At 37.8% G+C, this 21,063-nt stretch overlaps 1 protein-coding gene across 1 annotated transcript in view; it reads right to left on the reverse strand.

Moving 5' to 3' along the window:
* LOC133305223 (uncharacterized) overlaps window positions 1-21,063 on the reverse strand; it is a 28,514-nt gene continuing 7,451 nt past the window's right edge. Inside the window, exons 7-15 of the mRNA XM_061505371.1 lie at window positions 20,057-20,126; window positions 19,394-19,456; window positions 19,249-19,320; window positions 18,668-18,769; window positions 17,069-17,143; window positions 16,280-16,384; window positions 6,580-6,696; window positions 493-549; window positions 1-316 (exon numbers count right to left, since the gene is read on the reverse strand). Of these exons, the coding sequence (XP_061361355.1) occupies window positions 260-316; window positions 493-549; window positions 6,580-6,696; window positions 16,280-16,384; window positions 17,069-17,143; window positions 18,668-18,769; window positions 19,249-19,320; window positions 19,394-19,456; window positions 20,057-20,126 (718 nt within the window). The 3' untranslated portion in view covers window positions 1-259. The remainder of the gene's footprint in view (window positions 317-492; window positions 550-6,579; window positions 6,697-16,279; window positions 16,385-17,068; window positions 17,144-18,667; window positions 18,770-19,248; window positions 19,321-19,393; window positions 19,457-20,056; window positions 20,127-21,063) is intronic.

Below are 21,063 nucleotides of genomic sequence, written 5' to 3' on the forward strand. Positions count from 1 at the left end.
GATCACCTTTATACCAAACTTGGGTCAGTGGTCGATGAACCCATATAAAAATAATATTAGATTAAGGAAAAATAAATAAAAAATAAAAAATAATCATAAAATGGTCATATAGCTTTTACCTTAAAACACCAGAGAAATCTCTGGACTTATATTTTCGTGTGAATCTGCAATATGGATAGAGGTTTTTTTTTTATATCACCTAGTTAATGACTTTTTCTTTTACATGGCATAGCTACATAATTAATGTCAATATAAGTTTTTATCTTGAATAGCGATCCACAAGTGCTTTAGCTTTATCTGGGGCAAAGAACCTTGCCTGCACAAAACGGTTAAAAATGCGCTCAAATTTTTTATAAGATCAGGATAAATCTATAATTTTCCAAAACCATCAATGCTGCAAATATGAAGAAAAAGGAAATGTTGGATTATACACGTTTTCATTTTAACATTTTTTTTACCTACTCAGTTATGCAAGTCAATTCATAAACTTACTTGTATGAACATCCTCTCTGCATCTCCAATGTTTTTGTTTTCTTTTAGGATGATTCCCTGCAAAAGTACAAGGTGATATTATTTGAATACATAGATGCTTTCATTGCATGTCAATTGGTCCAAAAACATGATTTAAGATAGGGATCTAATATCAAGTGACAGGTGAAAAATGGTAGAGGATGAGATTGATTTAAGACACATAAAAGAAGTCGTGATGTAATTATTACTGAGTTCCACGATAAGATTATATTAAGATATATTCAAAACAAATTAGAAGCATAAAAATATGGTAGTACTTTTTTTTTTTGGTTCCCAAGGTATCTTCCAGTCGATAGCCGAAGACTAATCCTTTCGAGGCGGGAGATCACATTAAGTGAGTAAACCTCTCCGAACAAAGCCTTTTTCAATATATGGTAGTACTTATAAGTACAACTGGCATGAGAGATGTGGTTTGAGGGCCATCTAAAGATATTGCCATATTAAGGGGGACAATATGAGCCTTGCCAGGAGGTCATGGTTGGTACCTCAATGAGGCGTGGCTTATCACATTCTTTGTGAAACACACATTTACCTACTTCTTTTAAGTGTAACTAAACAGTTCCCAGTTGACTTGCTCTTAAGATCACTCTTTCTACCTCAGACGGACAAAAATTAAAATATTGGCCTTGTTTGGTTCTAGTTTTTTTCTCAAAATCAATTCTATAAAATAAGATTAAAAAACAGTTTGGAAGAACAACTTTTAACTTTTATGTTTTTTAAAAATTGGATTTTGTTCTCTAAACAGTTGTAAGACCAAAGCAACTATGTGAGGTATCAAAGCTATGATGAAAGAAAGGAAAGAAAGAAAAGGAAGGAAAGAATTCTGAAAGGAATTATTGTATATTGAATTAGCTCAAATGTTAGAGTAAGCTATTGTCTTATATATATACACTATGATAGAGTAGTATCAGCTATACAAGTGTAATTGAAGCTATACAAGTGTAACTGAATCACCCTTTGAGCTAGCTTTTGAGGTGGTGTATCCCAAGGTTCTTTACATGGTATTAGAGCTTGAGTGACTATAAGGTTATAAGTTCGATCTTCACTGCCCCCCACTTTAAAGTGGAATTAAAATAAAAGCACATAAAGGTAAACCAAAAATTGGGCCGGTGCAATATCCACGCTTCTAGCCCAATGGGCTCTCGTGTGAGGGGGCGTGTTGAGATATATAGTCCCACATTGGTTGTATGTGCAACTAATGTGGAGTTTATAAGGCCTTGGACACTCCCATTGGGATACACCACCCCAAAAGCTAGCTCAAAGGGTGAGAGTACCCAAGGCCTTATAAACTCTACATTAGTTGCTCATACAACCAATGTGGGACTATATATCTCAACACGTCCCCTCACGCAAGAGCCCTTTAGGCTAGAAGCGTGGAAATTGCACTTTAAAGCGGGGGCGGTAAGGATCGAACTTGTGACCTTGTAGTCACTCAAGCTCTGATACCATGTAAAGAACCTTGGGATACACCACCCATCAAAGCTATGATGAAAGAAAGGAAAGAATTCTGAAAGGAATTATTGTATATTGAATTAGCTCAAATGTTACAGTAAGCTATTGTCTTATATATATACACTATTATAGGGTAGTATCAGCTATACAAGTGTAACTGAAGCTATACAAGTGTAACTGAAGTTTGTTAGAACAGAATAACAGAATCAGATCTTAAATTGAATTGGTTTGGGCTGCACTCATTGGGCTTCTATAGCTATCATCCCCCCACAAGTTGAGTGGGCTTGAGTGTCAAGACCCGAAGCTTGGATCGAAAGGTTAGGAACTGGGTTGTGGCTACTGCTTTAGTAAGCCCATCAGCGATTTGCTCCAACGCTGGCACATGGTGAACTGAGACACGTTCTGAGACAACTTTCTCTCTCACGAAATGGAGGTCCAACTCAAAGTGTTTGGTGCGTGAGTGGAAGATCGGATTTGCAGTGAGAAGTACAGCAGAAAGATTATCACAGTAGATAGTAGGTGGGTTTGGTGCTTTGATATGAAGTTCAGAAAGTAGAGACTGGATCCAAGTTATTTCAACAACGGTGGCTGCAAGACACCTGTACTCGGCCTCTGTACTTGAGCGGCTAACCACATGTTGTTTCTTTGAAGACCAGGTGACCAGATTAGATCCAAAGAAATTGCACAAACCACTTGTTGATCGGCGATCATCTGGATCTGAGCCCCAGTCTGAGTCACAATATGCAGTAAGATGAAAGTTATTTGAGGGTTCCACTGTTAAGCCATGAGTCACCGTACCACCAAGGTAACGTAATAAGCGTTTTACTGCTTTCCAGTGTGTATCTAATGGGTTGTGCATAAACTGACAGACTTTGTTGACACTGTAGGCTATGTCTGGTCTTGTGATGGTAGCATACTGAAGAGCTCCAACAATAGAGCGATATTGAGCTGGATCAGGGTGTGGAGATCTATCATGAGATGACAGTTTGGGACTGGATGTCATAGGTGAAGGCATAGGCTTGCAGTCAACCATGTTAGCCTTTTTTAAGAGATCTGAGATGTACTTAGATTGATTTAAGAGATAGCCACCAGATTTCGTTTTATGAGCTTCAATTCCTAAGAAGTAGTGTAGTTGTCCGAGGTCTTTAAGTGCAAAGGCATTGTTGAGAGAGTGGATTAATGACTTGATAGCTGAGGAGGAAGACCCAGTGATAAGAATATCATCTACACAAACCAGAACAAATAGGGTGGTGTTCTGATTTATGGAAATGAACAGAGAGGAGTCACATTTAGATGTAGTAAACCCAAGATGATGGAGAGTAGTACTAAGTTTTTCAAACCAGGCACGTGGTGCCTGTTTAAGACCATAGAGGGCTTTAGTGAGCTTACATACAAGGGTCTTGTCCTGATGAATGAATCCAGGTGGCTGTTGCATGAATACCTCTTCCTGAAGATCCCCATTCAGGAATGCATTGTTCACATCAAGTTGGTGAACTGGCCATCCTTTAGATAGAGCAATAGTGAGTACAATCCGGATTGTTGCTGGTTTAACAACCGGACTGAAAGTTTCTTGGTAATCGAAGCCTTCTTGTTGGTGGAAACCCTTAGCCACAAGTCGAGCTTTGTATTTCAGAACAGTACCATCAGGTTTGAACTTGGTACGAAATACCCATTTGCAACCAATGGGTAATCTGTTAGGAGGAAGAGATACTAGTTGCCAAGTGTTATTTTTGAGAAGAGCTTCATATTCTTCTTTCATAGCCTGAAGCCAGTGTGGCTATGATAAAACTTGAGAGACAGAATTGGGTTCCAAAGACGCTGTGAGAGCTTTAGGTTTAAATATACCAGCTTTAGCTCTTGTAGTCATATTGTGAGTGTTAATCAGTGGGACTGCAACTGTTGGATCAGGATGGCTATTTGTTTCAGTGGACATGAACCTTAATGCAGTATTAATAGGAATAGAGGACCTGCAAGTAGAGTTAGTAGCACTAGCAGAAAAATCAGCAGTAGGAACACTCAATATAGGAGAATTAGGAAGTAAATGTGTTTGATGAGGAGAGACAGTGACAATAGGAATAGTAGGAGGTCGTGAGGATGAAGAAATTAATGTTGAATCTATAGAATTTGATGACTCTTTGTAAGGAAAGATAGACTCATCAAATAGAACATGTCTAGCTATTATGACTTGACCAGTTGGACTTAGGCACTTGTATCCTTTATGTTTAGAACTATATCCTATGAAGATGCATTTGGCTGATCTAAAATCAATTTTGTTTCTGTTGTAGGGTCTTAAGTAAGGATAACAAGCACAACCAAATGTTTTTAGGTAGGTGTAGTCAGGGGTTTTGTGAAATAAGACTTCAAATGGAGATTTATGGTTGAGGATAGGTGTAGGTAATTGGTTTATGACAAAGGTAGCTGTGAGAAATGCATCTTCCCAAAATTTTGTAGGTAAGTTTGAGGCTGCTAATAGAGCTAAACCAGTTTCAACTATGTGTCTATGTTTTCTTTCTGGTTTCCCATTTTGTTGATGGGTATATGGACATGTTAGTCTATGAAGAATTCCTTGCTGTTTTAATAGAGGTGATAGTTTTAAGTATTCTTGTCCATTATCTGTTTGAATTATTGTGTGAGGTATCAACATATGAATTATTGGGTTCCATTACCTGAGCCATGAGCAGTGCCTCTATTTCTCCTACAGTGTAGGGATCCGACCTAGAAATCACTGAAGTCACAAATGAATCATAGTCTTCATTTAGACCATCCAGTATAGCATCAATATGGTCTTCTGTATCAATCTTTGAATCAGTTGCAGCTAGAGAGTCTACTATCTTCTTGATTTGAAGTAAGTATTTGGAAACATCTCCTTCTTTCTTTGTGTTCTTTAACTGAATTTTCAGTTGTTTAATCTTTGCTCTTGTTTGTGAAGCAAAAAATTCTTCAAGTTTTTGCCAAACTTGGAATGAGCTAGTGCATCCCACCATTCGAGTATATAGACTTTCTGACATAGAAGATAGAAGCCATGACAGAAGAAGTTGATCTTGATGAGTATCAAGATCCTTTGAACTAGATCTTTGAGAATTTTGAACTGTAGCAGTACCTGTAGCTTCATTTTCAGCACTTGCAGAGGCTGAATCTTGCAATTCTTTAGTAATGAATCTTGTTAAATTGTAACCATTGATTGTAGCTGATGCTTGTTGCTTCCATGGCAGGAAATTCTCTTCATTCAGCTTGAAGGAGACAGGATTAGAGAATGTATGACCAGAGTTAAGCGCAGAGTTGTTGTTGGTCTCCATGGATCTATTGAGCTCTGATACCATGCGAGGTATCAAAGCTATGATGAAAGAAAGGAAAGAAAGAAAAGAAAGGAAAGAATTCTGAAAGGAATTATTGTATATTGAATTAGCTCAAATGTTACAGCAAGCTATTGTCTTATATATATACACTATGATAGAGTAGTATCAGCTATACAAGTGTAACTGAAGTTTGTTAGAACAGAATAACAGAATCAGATCTTAAACTGAATTGGTTTGGGCTGCACTCATTGGGCCTCTATGGCTATCAAACTAATTACAAAACTACCATTTTCAAAGACAATTCTCTGCTTTACATGTTACTGGAAGGGCTGGATTCATGGCTTTGCCTTGATGCTCTGCACATGGATTTCTTTAAGATGTTTCCCTATCTAACTTGCAGAGGGTTGCATTTTTTAGCCTCCTTGGACAACATTTTCTTTTAGTTTCTATGTTTACGAGGATATCTTGTCCCTCTGTTTGTACTTACCCTCTTCTCTCTACTAAATTCTCTTCTTTTATCCAAAAGAAAAACGTAAAATGCTACCATCATTGTTAAGAATGTGAAAATGTTTTATACAACACTTTTTTGAAAAATCTTTCCACCTCAGTTTGGTGAAACTAACATTACTTACAATCCATGGCCACGCCAAAAGAAAGAATCTTCTTGCACACTTATACACCCCCAGTTACAGTATATTCTAGAAAAAGGTACAGAAGGGCAATCAAGTCAATGCCTCATGGTGAGGGTGAGTCAGCAGCTAACCAAATAGGTGAAGAGAATCTGGTGGTTAATAACGGAATGGGTGAGCTGCACAACAGAATGGGTGAGGAACATGTGGAGCGTGAGAACCAGGAAGAGGATAAATTGAGAAATTAACAAGAGGGGGCATCAAGGAGATCATTTGGGACTTTTGGGAGAGACCCTGAGCCTCTCAAATAGCTCAGGAACTTATCCTTTGGTTTTCTGTTAAATTTCCATTTTCATTTGTATTGAATTTTCTGCAATGAAACTTGTCACTGACAAGCATTTGTAATTCTGTTCATCAGTAATCAATTTCAGAAGTGTTGTTTCTTGTTCATTTTGGTTGATTTCCTCATTTTTACCATAGGTACCAACCAACAAAAAAAAAAAAAAAAGGAACAGAAAGACCATAGCAGTTTTCAGTAAACTTCTCTAATAAATTCTACAGCTATATGCATTTTCTTTAATACCAATCATATTGTTTTCGTCAATTAGATTTACAATGAATAGAAATGAGCATAATCTCCATGGTTAGTAATTAAATGAGAGATTAGAGACCTTAGCTAAGTATCCACGGAAATCATCAGGGTGAGTAGATATGAGCTGATCGTAAACAGCTACAGCATCACTGACATGGCCCCAATCTGAGTAAGCTTTCCCTAGAAGTAATTCAACCTGAGAATTGAAGGAATACAAAAAAGCGAAAAAAAAAATGTAAGGAAAACAATGTAAACAATATACATAGAATGTTTTATGTGTAAGGAAAAACAAGGAATATAAACTATGTAGTATATACATTGAGAATGCCTACATCAAGGAAAATCCTGAAAGCAAAACGAAAGTTTCAAATGAAAGCTAACTAAATTTTTCCTAATTGCCAGGGGTACTCCATTTCACTAGTGTTAGAAGATATTAAGTTATAGGTGTTATTATTAGTGAGCTTCGGCTTGAACAAATAATACTAGTACTCGAATGAAGTATTGGTATACATAGCAGTACTAGGTTATCGTATTGCATTCCATTACATTTGTAACATAGTACTAGGTAATGTACTTACCTAGATTTCCTTTTTTACTAACTGTAAAATTTTAACATAGTATCAAATTAGTATCATTAGCTGTGTTTCCGCATCATTGAGTTTATTAAACAACCACCTCACCTAAAAGCTCAAGTTGTTAACGGCTACGTTAATGGTTTTATAATAGACTTCTTTAACACACTCTGTTATACAAGAGCCCATTGGTCTTGAAGGGTGGATAATACACGGGTCCACCTACTTGTGCTTAAAAATTCCACAGTTAAATATTTATTAGAAGAATGGAAGGCAGTGAGGATCGAACTCGTGATCACTTGATCATAGGCTCTGATGCCATTTAAACAATTATCTCACCTTAAAGCTCAAACTGTTAAGTAAGGGCTACGCTAATAGTTTTATATTATACTTCTCTATCAATTTATAAAACTCCTCTGAATTTTCCCTATTGTTTTATTGTAACACTATTCCTTCTCTCTTTGTTTGCTTGGTCAGACTTGAGATTAAAGAATAATTGTATATTGAATAATCACAGTGTATTACAATGTACAAGAGCTCTCTATTTAAAGAGACTAAAAGACCTAATAGGTTGAGCTCATACGATGTGGGACTATATATATACTGAACTATTTTTACAACTATTCTAACACTCCCCCTCAAGCTGGAGCATATATATTGTAAGCACCCAGCTTGCCACAAATATATTCAACCCGAGGACCCCTAAGAGCTTTAGTGAAGACATCCGCGAGTTGATCATTGGAGTTGACAAATTCCGTTTTGATTTCTCCTGACTGAATCTTTTCTCGAATGAAATGACAATCAATCTCTATATGTTTGGTTCTCTCATGAAATACAGGATTAGAGGATATATGTAGTGCAGCTTGATTGTCACAAATGAGAGTCATGGGTTTCTTTTGTTCACAAAGATGGAGCTCCCGAATCAACTGCTTTAACCAGATTAGCTCGCAGGTAGCAACTCCCATTGCACGATACTCGGCCTCTGCACTAGATCGGGCAACAACAGTTTGTTTCTTACTTTTCCAAGAAATCAGGTTTCCTCCAAAGAAAACACAATAGCCTGAAGTAGAGCGCCTATCCGAGGGTGATCCTGCCCAATCGGCATCTGAATAACCACAAATTTTTGTATTTCCTTGATCTGAATATAATAAACCTTTCCCTGGTGCTCCTTTGATGTAACGAAGGATCCTAACAGCAGTATCCCAATGAGAATCACACGGAGAATCAAGAAACTGACTAGCGACACTAACAGCAAAAGAAATGTCCGGCCTAGTCACAGTGAGATAATTGAGCTTCCCAATCAATCTCCGATAACGTCCAGGATCAGATAATGGTTCTCCTTGTCCGGGTAGTAATTTGATAGTAGGGTCCATGGGTGTGTCAACTGGCTTACACGCCAACATACCAGTCTCTTCTAGGATATCCAAGGCATACTTCCTTTGACAGATAGAAATGCCCTGTCTAGATTGTGCTACCTCAATTCCCAAGAAGTAACGCAGCTTCCCGAGGTCCTTTGTCTGAAATCGACTGAATAAATACTGTTTTAACTGACGAATTCCAGCTTGATCACTCCCGGTGAGGATGATGTCATCAACATAGACTAACAAATAGATGCACTTATCAGGAGATGTGATCCTATAAAACACAGAGTGGTCAACTTTACTGCGAATTAAGCCAAACTCCTGAACAGCAGAACTGAAGCGACTGAACCATGCCCGAGGAGACTGCTTGAGACCATATAAGGATTTGCGAAGACGACACACCTTCCCAGACTCCCCCTGAGCAACAAAACCCGGTGGTTGCTCCATATAAACTTCTTCTTGTAAATCACCACGAAGAAAGGCATTTTTTATGTCAAGTTGAAGGAGTGGCCAGTGACGAATAGCAGAAAGAGCAAGAAATAGGCGAACTGACGCCATCTTAGCGACCGGAGAGAATGTATCGCTATAATCAAGGCCGAATATTTGAGTAAAACCCTTTGCAACTAGGCGGGCCTTGAGTCGATCAACATGGCCATCGGGTCCAACTTTCACAGTAAACACCCAGCGACAACCAACGGTAGACTTCTCTGGAGGAACAGAAACAAGGTCCCAAGTGCCATTGGAATGAAGTGCAGTCATCTCATCAAGCATCGCTTGGCGCCACCCTGGATGGGAAAGTGCTTCACATGTGGTCTTAGGAATAGAAATAGAAGAAAGACTAGAAACAAAGGTGAAATGAGGTGAAGAAAGACGGTCATAGCTCAAAAAAGTATAAAGAGGATAAGGGTTACGAGTAGTACGTGTACCTTTCCTTTGAGCAATGGGAAGAGCCTCTGGTGAAGGATCCGGAGGGGAAGAAGCAACAGCAGTGGGCGATGAGTCAGCAAGAGTCGAGTCGACAGGAGGCACAGTTTTGCGACGCTGATAGGTGAGAAGTGGACGGTCCTCAGGTATAGAAGCAATAGGTTGCTCATCTGGAATAGAAGCACCTGCAGCTGGCAAAGACAAGTCAAGAAAAGGGACAGGAAGAACATGATCAACCTGTGACAACTGAGATGGAATAGAATTAAAGGGTTGTTGATCAAGAAAAGTGACATCAGCGGAAACTAAGTAACGCTTAAGATCGGGAGAATAACAACGATAACCCTTTTGAAGACGAGAATAACCAAGAAAGATACACTGAAAGGCTTTGGATATTAACTTATCCTTACCAGGAGTGAGATCATGAACAAAACAAGTACAACCAAAGACATGTGGAGTTAGAGGATAAAGAGGAACATCTGGAAGCAATAGGTTATGAGGAATGTCATTGTTGAGCACAGATGAGGGCATGCGATTGATGAGAAAACAAGAGATGAGTACAGCATCTGTCCAGCAGTGAAGGGGAACCTGCATATGAAGAAGAATGGTACGTGCAGTTTCAATGAGATGTCTGTTTTTACGTTCAGGCACCCCATTTTGTTGTGGAGTGTGAGGACAAGCAGTTTGATGTAAAGTACCTTGTGTGGCCGATAAATTAGAAAAATCAATAGAAACATATTCCTTAGCATTATCACTACGTAGAATACGAATAGAAACACCAAATTGAGTATGAATCTCAGTATAAAACTTTTTATAAATGGAAAATAACTCAAAACGATTTTTCATTAAATAGACCCACGTGCAACGGGAAAAATCATCAATAAAGGTAACGAAATACCGAAAACCTAAAACAGACAAGGTACGACTTGAACCCCAGATATCTGAATGAACAAGAGAGAAAGGGGCATCAGCTTGTTTATTGACTCGACTGGCAAAAGAGGAACGTGTATGCTTCCCTTGTTGACATGACACACAATCTAAAGACTGAAAACCGGATAAAAGAGGAACCATTTTCTGCAACTTTGAAAGACTTGGATGACCGAGGCGACTGTGGATAAGTTGTGGAGATTCTGTGAGAGAGAGTGCCACTGAAGGACGAGGCACATCCAGATAGTAAAGCCCCCGTGACTCACGACCCACTCCAATCATTTTCCCCGTACCCGGATCCTGCACAGAAACAGAATGGTTAGAGAAAGTAATGGTGCAAGTGAGGGAGTGGATCAACTTACTAATAGAAATTAAGTTATAAGGGATGCCAGGAATGTAATAAACAGATGTCAAGGCCAAGGTAGAGGTCGGACGAGCTTGTCCAATCCCACGAACTGGGGCTTTGGTTCCATCCGCAAGGATAAAAGAAGGTAAATGATCAGAATAAGTAAGAGATGTAAAGAGTTCTTTATTACCACAGAGATGATTGGTAGCACCTGAGTCAAATATCCAAGTGTCAAGTGATGTAGAATGAGAAACACAAGCAACGGGATTACCAGTATATGGTTGAGACTGAGGAGAAGCCTTCTTGAGAAGAGTTTGGAGTGCAGCATAGTCCGCAAGTGAGAGAGAAACTGAACCAAATGATGCATTGTCTGACTGAGCTATATTCGCAGCAAGAGAGGTAGAATCCTTTAGTTTGGAAGATGTAATGGGCCCAATATTAGTAGAGATGATTCCTGAGGAAGTTTTGACAGGAGGACAAGGAGAGTTAACCTCCGAGAGATCAGTGGACGCTGCTGCCATTTAAAGACAGAATATAAAAGCCGTAAACGAAGGCAAACGATATCCAATCAAGGAGAACCACGCGTCTAAAGTGAGACCCACAAAGAACCAAGCACAGATCCGGAAAGAGGAGAAGAAGGCGAGAAGTTCTGTCCAAGAACGGCCGGAAAAATCCACCGGAACAGTGCACACGCGCCGGTTGAAGGTGGCGCGTGAGCACCACGCGCAGAGGAGAAGAACGGCGCGTGGAGGCGCGTAGCTGACGCGACGGTGGTCGGACCACCACTGAACTGGTCGCCGGGATGAGACGGTCCTGATCGCAGGTAGTCTGGGCTAAAAACTCGCCGGAACAGTGCTCCGGTGGCCTGAACAGTGACGAGCGGCGGTTGTTGGCGACGGGAAGTGGTTCTAACAGTTGAAGAAACAAGCCGGAGAGACACACGGCTTAGAGTAAAACTCGCCGGAAGAATGCACGGCAAAGTAGAAGAGAACACCTAAGCAGTGGGCTTAGGGTTTTAGCGGAAGCAGATCCCCAGAGCGAAAAAGCTCTGATACCAACTTGAGATTAAAGAATAATTGTATATTGAATAATCATAGTGTATTACAATGTACAATAGCTCTCTATTTAAAGAGACTAAAAGACCTAATAGGTTGAGCTCATACGATGTGGGACTATATATATACTGAACTATTTTTACAACTATTCTAACAGTCAGAATCGTTTTTTGGAAAAAGGTCATCATGACCTAGGGTCACAATTACTGAATCTGAGCGGCTTTTGTATTTGCTGCCATTTTCAGTTTTTAGGCAACCCACTCACATTCAAAACGGGGCCGGGGGAGGGGGTGGGGTTGTGAGTGACGTGGCAGTCGACAGTGAGGCTGGGTTGTTTTGGGTGTAGCTGCTGCACACACTTTCTCGCTTGTGCAGGGTGAGAACAACAAGCTATTTGTTTTGGGTGCAAATCTTCTAGTTTCTGATATTGACCTCATGATGGCTTCCTGATATGGGATCATGCTATTTGAGGTAGAACAAGTTCAGAATTGCCAACCACATTTGGGTGGCTGGTGGTGCCACGTTTAGCTGCTACAGGAACAGTGAGACTTGGAGTTCCCTTCAACGGTGTCTGGTACTGTGGCAGCATTTGGTCAGTGGCAGCATTTGGTCAGTAGCAATAGAGTTTTGATTGTTTGTTGTTCTTCCTATGTTTGGCTTGATTGGTTGATAGTCTGCCTCTGGTTCTGTTTGACACTTTGGGGTAATTTTATGTGCTTTGTGTTATTTGAGGATTTTGTAAATGATTTTTTTCTTTTGCTTTCAAGAATTTGTGAATTGAAGACTTTGGATGCTAGTAAAGGACCCCATTTGTGTTAATGGGTGGTATCATAAACCCAACTTGGTGTTTCAGAGACCTGGTTGGATGTGATTACCGAGCCGTATGATACGAGACTTAAGTGTTTTGGAGACTAGTTTGTAGGTCGAGGGGGCCATTGAGAAGAAAGGTTAAAGACTCTAGGAACTGTTTCATTTGCTAGTCATCTGTTGAGAAGAAGCAAGTAGCTATCTGCCAAGCACGTAGCAAGGTTTTGTTATTCTGGGGAGTACTAGTTTCCTTAGTTCTTTGTTGAGATTGGCTGAGTTGATCAATATTGTTGGTGTTCTTTGATTTTTGTCTTAGCTTAAACTTGAGGGGAATGTTAGAAGATATTAGTTCATTAGTTTTAATGTTTGTGGGCTTGGGTTCATATTAGTACTTGATCACAGTATTAGTACAAAAAGTAGTACTAAGTTATGGTATTGTATCACATTACGTTTATCAATTATATTTGAAGTTTACCATTGGTAGTCATCTTTCTCTATCTTTTTCTTCTTTCCTAACGCTATAATTTTAACAACCAAGTTGATCCCTTTGGCTATATAAAGTATATTAACATACATGAAAAGTCATCATCTTGTATTCTGGACAAAGCATTTTGTGTTTTACAACAATAAGTTCATTAAAAGATTTTTCCTTTGTCTTTAACCAACTTTTCCAAAAGCTTAAGTTGTTCGTTAAAGGCTTTTGAATGATTTTATAGCTCTAACATATCCCTCATGCAAAAGCTATTTGGGTTTTAAGTGAGGATAATGCACAAATCCAATTGTGCCGAAATTCAATTTTTTATTAAAAGAACAGTGACGGGAAGAGTTGTACTCTATGCCACTTGGTAATAGACGAATTGATACCATCATGTGAGCCAATTTTTTTAAAAAAAAAAATCACTATGTTGGTCCCTTTGGCTATATAAAGTATATTAGCATACAAGAAAAGTCATTCATCTTGTATTCTATGACAAAGCATTTTGAGTTTTACAACAATAAGTTCATTAAAAGATTTCCTTTGTCTATAACTAACTTTTCCAAAAGCTTAAGTTGTTGGTTAAAGGCTCTTGAATGATTTTATAGCTCTAACATGTCCTTTAAGCAAGAGCTATTTGGGTTTTAAGTGTGGATAATGCTTAAAATCCACCTACCTTGTGCCGAAATTTAATTTTTTATTAAAAGAATAGCGATGGAAAGAGTCAAACTCTATGCCACTTGGTAATAGAGGATTTGATTTCACGTCGTGAGCCAATTTTAAAAAAGCTTAAGTTATTGGATAAAGATTCCATGAATGATTTTATAGCTCTAACATCCTTGTTGGGTTTTATAATGTCACTTTCTCATCACTCAAACATGTTTTTAACCCATGAAAATTATGGTATTTGATCCAATAACAGAGGCATAGGATAGAAGATTAAGAGCTGTAAAGAACCATTTCAACCCAAAACCTTAAGGTGTTGGGTGAGGGTCTTTTTAATGGTTTATATTATTCTCTAACACACCTCCTCACGCAAGAGCCCTTTAAGCTTGAAGCATGGATTATTGCATAGGCCCAATTTTTGGTTTATCTTATGCTTATTTAATTCCACAAGTGGGAGGCGGTGAGGATCGAACTCGTGACCTTATGGTCACTGAAGCTCTGATTCCATGTAAGGAACCATTTCAACCCAAAACCTTAAACTGGTGGAAAAGCTTAAGCTGTTGGGTTGAATTGGTTCTTTACAAGAACTAACTGATAATTTTAATAATAAATACAAGTTCCAGCCAAAAAAATAAAAACGAAAATTTAACACCAAGAAAGTTGGAAGTCATTATGTTAAAAGTATCCTGTCATGTTAAAATTATGGTCACATTGTGCTAATGTCAAGGAGCCGCATAGCTCTATTTGTGATATAAATCTTTTCAGTTGTATCTTCACTTATCAGGGAGCCTTAAGCACTGGAGTTTGTCCTTTTTCCCTTTTTTTAATGTGTCTTCACTTAATGGTTTAAACTTTTGGGATAGTTAGTTCATGACACTTTCCAATTCATTGATCTTCAAATCTAGTGCTCCTATTGAAGTGTGGAAAGTCATGGGAGATGTGGCAATAAAATAGTTGTCCAATCTTTTCAATAAGATTCTTCAGACAAATAAGATGCCTGATGCATGGAGGAAAAATATACTCGTGCCTATTTACAAAAACAAGGGAGATATTCAGAATTATTCTAACTATAGAGGCATTAAGCTAATGAGCCATACTATAAGTTGTGTGAGAGAGTTATTGAACATTGCTTGAGGAGAGAGACCAAGGTTTCAGTAAATCAATTTGGATTTATGACAAGAAGATGTACCATGGAAGCCATTTTCTTGATGCGAAAATTAATGGAAAGATATCGAGAAAAAAAGAAGGACTTACATATGGTATTCATAGATATTGAGAAAGCATACGACAGGGTCCCAAGAAAAGTTTTATGGTGGGTTCTTGAGAAGAAAAAAGTACCATCAAAGTATGCAAAGGCAATCATGAATATGTATGATGGAGCTACTACACGTGTGAAAGTATGTAATGGAACATCAAGTTATTTTCCTATCACGGAAGGTGTACACCAAGATTCGACTCTAAGTCCTTATCTCTTTACCTTAGTTATGTATGAACTAACAAAAGATATCTAAGAGGAAGTGCCATGGTGTATGCTTTTTGCAAATGATATTATGCTTATTGATGAGACCAAAGATGGTGTTAATAGAAAACTTGAATTGTGGAGAAGCACGTTGGAATAAAGGATTCACGTTAAGTCGGAGCAAGACTGAGTATATGAAGTGTAAGTTTTCTCTGGTAAGAGATGTAGACCAAGATCCTGTACATTACTTGGTCAAGAGATACCCAAGAAAGATGCTTTTAGATACCTGGGATCCATTCTGCAAAAAGGCGGAGAGATTGATGAGGATGTAAATCATAGAATCAGACCGGGTGGATGAAATGACGTAGTACTTCTGGATTTTGTGTGACCGCAAAATTCCCCTTAAATTAAAAGGAAAATTCTATGAAACACTAGTAAGGCCTGCAATGTTATATGGCGCTGAATGTTGGCCAGCACATATGCAACATGAACATAAAATGGGAGTAGCAGAGATGAGAATGTTAAGGTGGATGTGTGGTTATACGAGGATGGATAAGATAAGAAATAAAGATATTTGACGTAAGGTAGGAGTACTACCAGTGGCTGAAAAGGTGAGAGAACATAGATTGAGGCGGTTTGAGCACGTAATGAGAAGGCCCCTGGACGCTCTTGTAAGAACAAAAGTTTGTTACCAAGAGCCCGACACAAAGAAAGGTAGAGGTAGACCGAAACTTACTTGGGGGAAGGTAGTAAAACAAAACTTAATGGAGTGGGATATAGATTGGCGGATGGTATGCCTTAGGACGGAATAGAGAAAAGCTATTAACATGGTGGAAGGTTAGACCCGTTGTTATTCCTATGTTCCAGATGGTCCTTTTTTAGTCATTTTCTTCTTCATCCCCCCCTTCTTCTTTTACTTTACTTCTTTTCCCCATCCCCACCATCTTCTTCTTCTTCTTTTATTTTATTTTATTTTTTTTACACCCCTTTTATTTTTACTTTTATATTTATATATTATTATTATTATTTTATTTATTTTTAGTTTTATCCATTCGTACCTTTCATTAGGGTTCATCTACTACCACCCCCAATTAGTTTGGGATAAAGGTGTTGTTGATGTTGATATTGTATTCTAAGACCTTGCCAAAGAACATAATATATTATCCATTATTTTACAAGTAAGAATTTACTTGGACTGGATCCAGCTTCTGTGAGTCTGTTGGGCTGCTATCAGATTTTTTGCTGAAGTTTTCTGAACTTAGACGCTCTCGACAGGCCAAAAGTAATTGAACAGCCTGTTGAAGAAAGAAGGAAAAAATAAAATTTTAATTAATTCATCATCCACCAGAACCATAGGGTCTCCAATAGATTACCCCCACATTCCTATACAATATAGACTTTTGAACCAGAATGGCCGTATCATGAAATTGGAGCATACATGAAGACTAAGATGAGATAAGCAACCAATTACGCTTTTATTATTTGTTGTTTTCTTTTGGTGGGGGCGTTCCACCTAGGAAAAAAAAATTATTCTCTACTCTTGACAAAAGCAAACAAAACCTTTCATCTTGAGAAAAAAAAACTGAAAATCTCAACTGGCAATCTGTCATATAAAAGGAATTCTAGTATATTTTTTAAAAGCATAATCAATGGTTATTTACAAATAAGGACAATATACATAACTTTCCAATGTATTACACAAATTAACTTTTATGTACAGTCAAGTCATTGATCTAAAGAATGAGGAACACAAAGCTTATGTGAAAGCAATCAACCTATGTTTTCATCCCGTATTCCAGAAATTTTCAATTATAAAATTAGTTATCCTCCAAACAGAGAGTAACCATCCTTTACTACAGCATTAAAAGGGATAACTAATTGTAGATGAACAAGTACAAATGTGACCGTCATCAAGCAAATCAATAGATTTAACTTGTGCAGCATATTCATCCTAAGAATCCATTATCATGACAACAAACCTCATCTGGCTTTTTGGCAGCAAGTAATGAATTGGTAAGGCCACGCAGAACTTCAAATTTGATATCTTCAGACACCTGTCAGGGATCAACCAAATATTTACTGTTAGATCCCCAATTATTAAAGCTTACTCTAAAAAGGGCCACATGAAATCCAATTAATTATGGGTAATTCGGTATTTATCATTATAGGTCATTCATTATGAAATTGTGGTGATTGATTGTGATTGTTCCAATCAATTATGGGTAATCAGTATTAATCATTATAGGTGATTGTGATACGAACCTTGGGAGAACCTCACTCCAAAAGCTAGTTCATAAGGTAGAAGAGTCCAAAGTCCATATAAGCCCCACATTAGTCACCCATATAACCAATGTGGGACTCAAGTCCCATATCTTGCAATTAGATCGTGACATTCCCTTAAGCTCTGCAGCCCCTGCACCCATGCGGGCTGGCTTTGCGCTAGTCTTTTCTAGCCCTGGACGAACACTACAATTCCAGCGTCACCACCCGCACCACTCGATTGCAACTGGGAGACATAGTTGAAGGCTCTGATACCAATTGATACGAACCTTGGGAGAACCTCACCCTAAAAGCTAGCTCATGAGGTAAGAGAGCTCAAAGTCCATATAAACCCCGCATGAGTCACCCATATAACCAATGTGGGACTCAAGTCCCATACTTTGCAATTAGATCGTAACAGATTGATTATAATATTATGGTGATCGATCCAATTAATTAGGGTAATTCAATATTAATCAATATAGGTGACTGATTCTGAAATTATGGTGATTTGATCGTAAATGATTCTATTTTTACGAGGAATTTGTTATACAAAGGGGCAAGAGAAAAGAAAGAGATCGGCAAGGAATAGGTGAGAAAGGTGCGGGGGAGAGACTGGGCCTCTCTAATTGCCATAGTTCATTTCGTTGTTCTCTTTTCTATTTCAAATCCTGTTTCGGTTGTAATTCCACCACATGCCTCTAATATCAGATAGATATTAGTGAGCTTGATAAAATATTTCCATTGTCTTGAGAGCTAAAATAATGCAAGATGGAATTACTAAGCCTGCTATAATTAATCGCTCATAATTTGCTATATAGCCTCTTCTGTCCTAAAATATCAAATTATGGTTCAAGTGGGCGTGGATGTACTCATACTTAGTGGCGCAACAAATAGGTGGACACAATAGATAGATTACAATCATAAAAAAGAAAAAAAAATTAGGTACATGTTATGGCAGGTAAAAATAAAAAAACCACTTCCCATCAAACCCCAACTAGTTAGGGTAGGGATGAGGGCAGTCGTTGTACACAGTCTTACCCTTACATATTTGCAAATAGATTGTTTACATATTTGCATATTATGGCAGGTAAAGAACTAAATATAGTTTACCAACATCAACATTGCATCCCAAACCAATTGGTGTTGGCAAATAAATTAGATTATAATGTATCCCAAGTCCCAACCTAAATTAATAATTTCCTGAATGGACTAGATCCTTGGTATCCTTACTAGAACTAAGCTGTAAGCATTTAGTTTTGATAGTTGTTCAAGACATTCACACATGAAAACTGTTTAAAAATGTTGAAAAGACTGACCATTGCTGAAGTTTTATATGCAGCAACACTCCCTTCATAATCTTTGAGTTCATACTTAACTTCTCCAAGTAAACGAAAAACATCAGCATCATTTGGTTTTTCCTTGGAACAAGAAAAAGGGAACAAAAATCAGTTCATCAATTTTCAAAGTTCAAACAGCATGGTATATGCAACATATTCTTGAAAGAGAGGATTTTTGTGTCAGAAATCAGAATTGCTTGAGGAAATCGTCAGTGTGTGTGTATATATATAACATGATCACAATGAAACTAGGAAACTCTAATTACATGAAACTAGCAAAAAGGCAAATCCATGCATTTTTACAAAAAGACTATTTTCCAAACTCGATCCCGTGACCTTTTGGTCACAAAGGAGCAATCTTACTATTGTTCCGAGGCTCGCCTTATTACATGAAACTAGAAGTCTAGGAAATAAATCAGAAAGTATACAAATCAAATCCAAATTATTAACAGTAAATATATAGCTCCTAAATAGGAGGTAGTTTCCGTAAACCGGAGATACATTCCAACACATATAATAGGCAAGTTCGACAAGATATCCATGATCAAAACAACATTAACCTCTGTCAAATCATCAAGTAGAGAAGCAGCTCTTGCATATTCCCCTAGTTCTGCCGAAGTTACTGCAGCTCCCTGAAAATCTTTCAAATGTATCTAGAAACACAGAAATTAGCATAGCAGAACAAAACTTGCATCCGCTACTTACTTCAAGAGCAGTTGGATCTCTTGGGGAGTTACTTAATGTCGCTTCAAATTCCTTAAGCCTACTCTGCCATATATCAGGAAGTATACATTTTATAAATGATTCTGTATTTTCGTCAGAATGTATAGTGTTGAAATTTTAAGGATTATTTTAGATGGGAAAGGTAAAAAAGATAGAGAGGGAACAGGGAACACATTAAAATATATTTCACTAACGCGACTATGAATAACTGTGATACAAAATACTGATCTAACACACCCATTTATAATAAGGATTTAGCTCCTTTAAAATGAGGACCAAGGAGTGCATTTTAGAGGGAAATGTGAAGAGTTATAACCGTTGATTGGAAAATCAACTAAATAAATTTTAACTCCATGGTTTGTTATACATGTGCACGCAATTTATAACTATCTATATTTATTTCTTATCTTGCCTGATCTCTTCCTACATATGAATAATGTTGAAGACTAAAGACACGACCAAATAAAGGACCAAATTGTTATCTACTGAGACATCCCAGCTTTCCACCGGTGCATGAAAAGAAACAATCTTAATTCAATGAACTTTTGCTTCATATGGAAAGGAAACAAGACAGAAGAACTTAGGAAGAACATTACTGCCTGACTGATTGCCAGAGTAAAAACAATAATTGGGTGGAAATCATACCTGAAGAGTAGCTTTATCCTCCTCTGACAACTTACTATTGACCACAGCACTGTCTTCGTTCGGACTAACACTGAAAGATACCCCATTTTTATATTTTGGGTTCAGAAAGATATCTCAATTCAAACTGTACTCAAAATTAAAGAGCAATTAAATAAACAAGATGGAGAAAGATACGAAAAACATTCATAATCACTAGCTGCACTGAGCATAACATGATTTACAATTCGTGAAGTTTAATATCTCGAATTATATATATATATATATATATCAGTCTGATGGATAATCGAATAGAAGTAAGTATGTCCTTTCAGTGAAAGGCTTTTCCTAGTTATATTTGCAATAGCAAGTTTTATAAGCTTATGAACAACTTAGATGTTGACAATGATGTGCAATCTTTTTCAAATGTATTGTTAATTTTAAACAGTGAGAAAGGCTCTTCAAACAAAAGAATTTGAGAATCAAAGCCACCCAAGCCCAACCAAAGGAGAAAGAAACTTGGTTTGGTTAATGGTGAGCCCCTGAAATATACTTATGGTAGAAAGAAGAGTGGTAGGGCTGAGTCGGATGGGCCCAATTAAGTAAGTAGAAAGGGAATGAGTTGGTTATGGGAAGGGAAACGTGTAATGAGGGAATAGGAGAGGAAAAAGAGGGGCAGTTACGGTTTGGGAAGATGCTAGAATATATAGAAATAGGGGAATGGGAGTTAGTTATGCATGTATTGATTTTCTTCTAGGTTACGGGAATAAAGGCTCTGAATAGGCTGACCTCTGGTTTCGTTCTTGTCTTCCTTTAGTTCTTTTTTCTTTTTCAGAACTCTTGTAAGGAGCTAGCCTCCATTTATACTACTGTAATATATTTCTCAGTTTCATCAATTTAGATCTCAGTTCCATCAGTTAATAACATAAACAAGGCTATTTATATTACTAATGCTAATTTCTTTTACCCAATTTGAAGGATTATTTACCCAAGTTTGTTGTTAATACACTTGAGAAGCAAGTTTAACTCAA

Source organism: Gastrolobium bilobum, unplaced genomic scaffold (assembly GCF_033153095.1).
Source record: "Gastrolobium bilobum isolate Gb01-03AN ecotype WA unplaced genomic scaffold, APGP_CSIRO_Gbil_v1 utg41381, whole genome shotgun sequence".
Lineage (NCBI taxonomy): Eukaryota > Viridiplantae > Streptophyta > Magnoliopsida > Fabales > Fabaceae > Gastrolobium > Gastrolobium bilobum.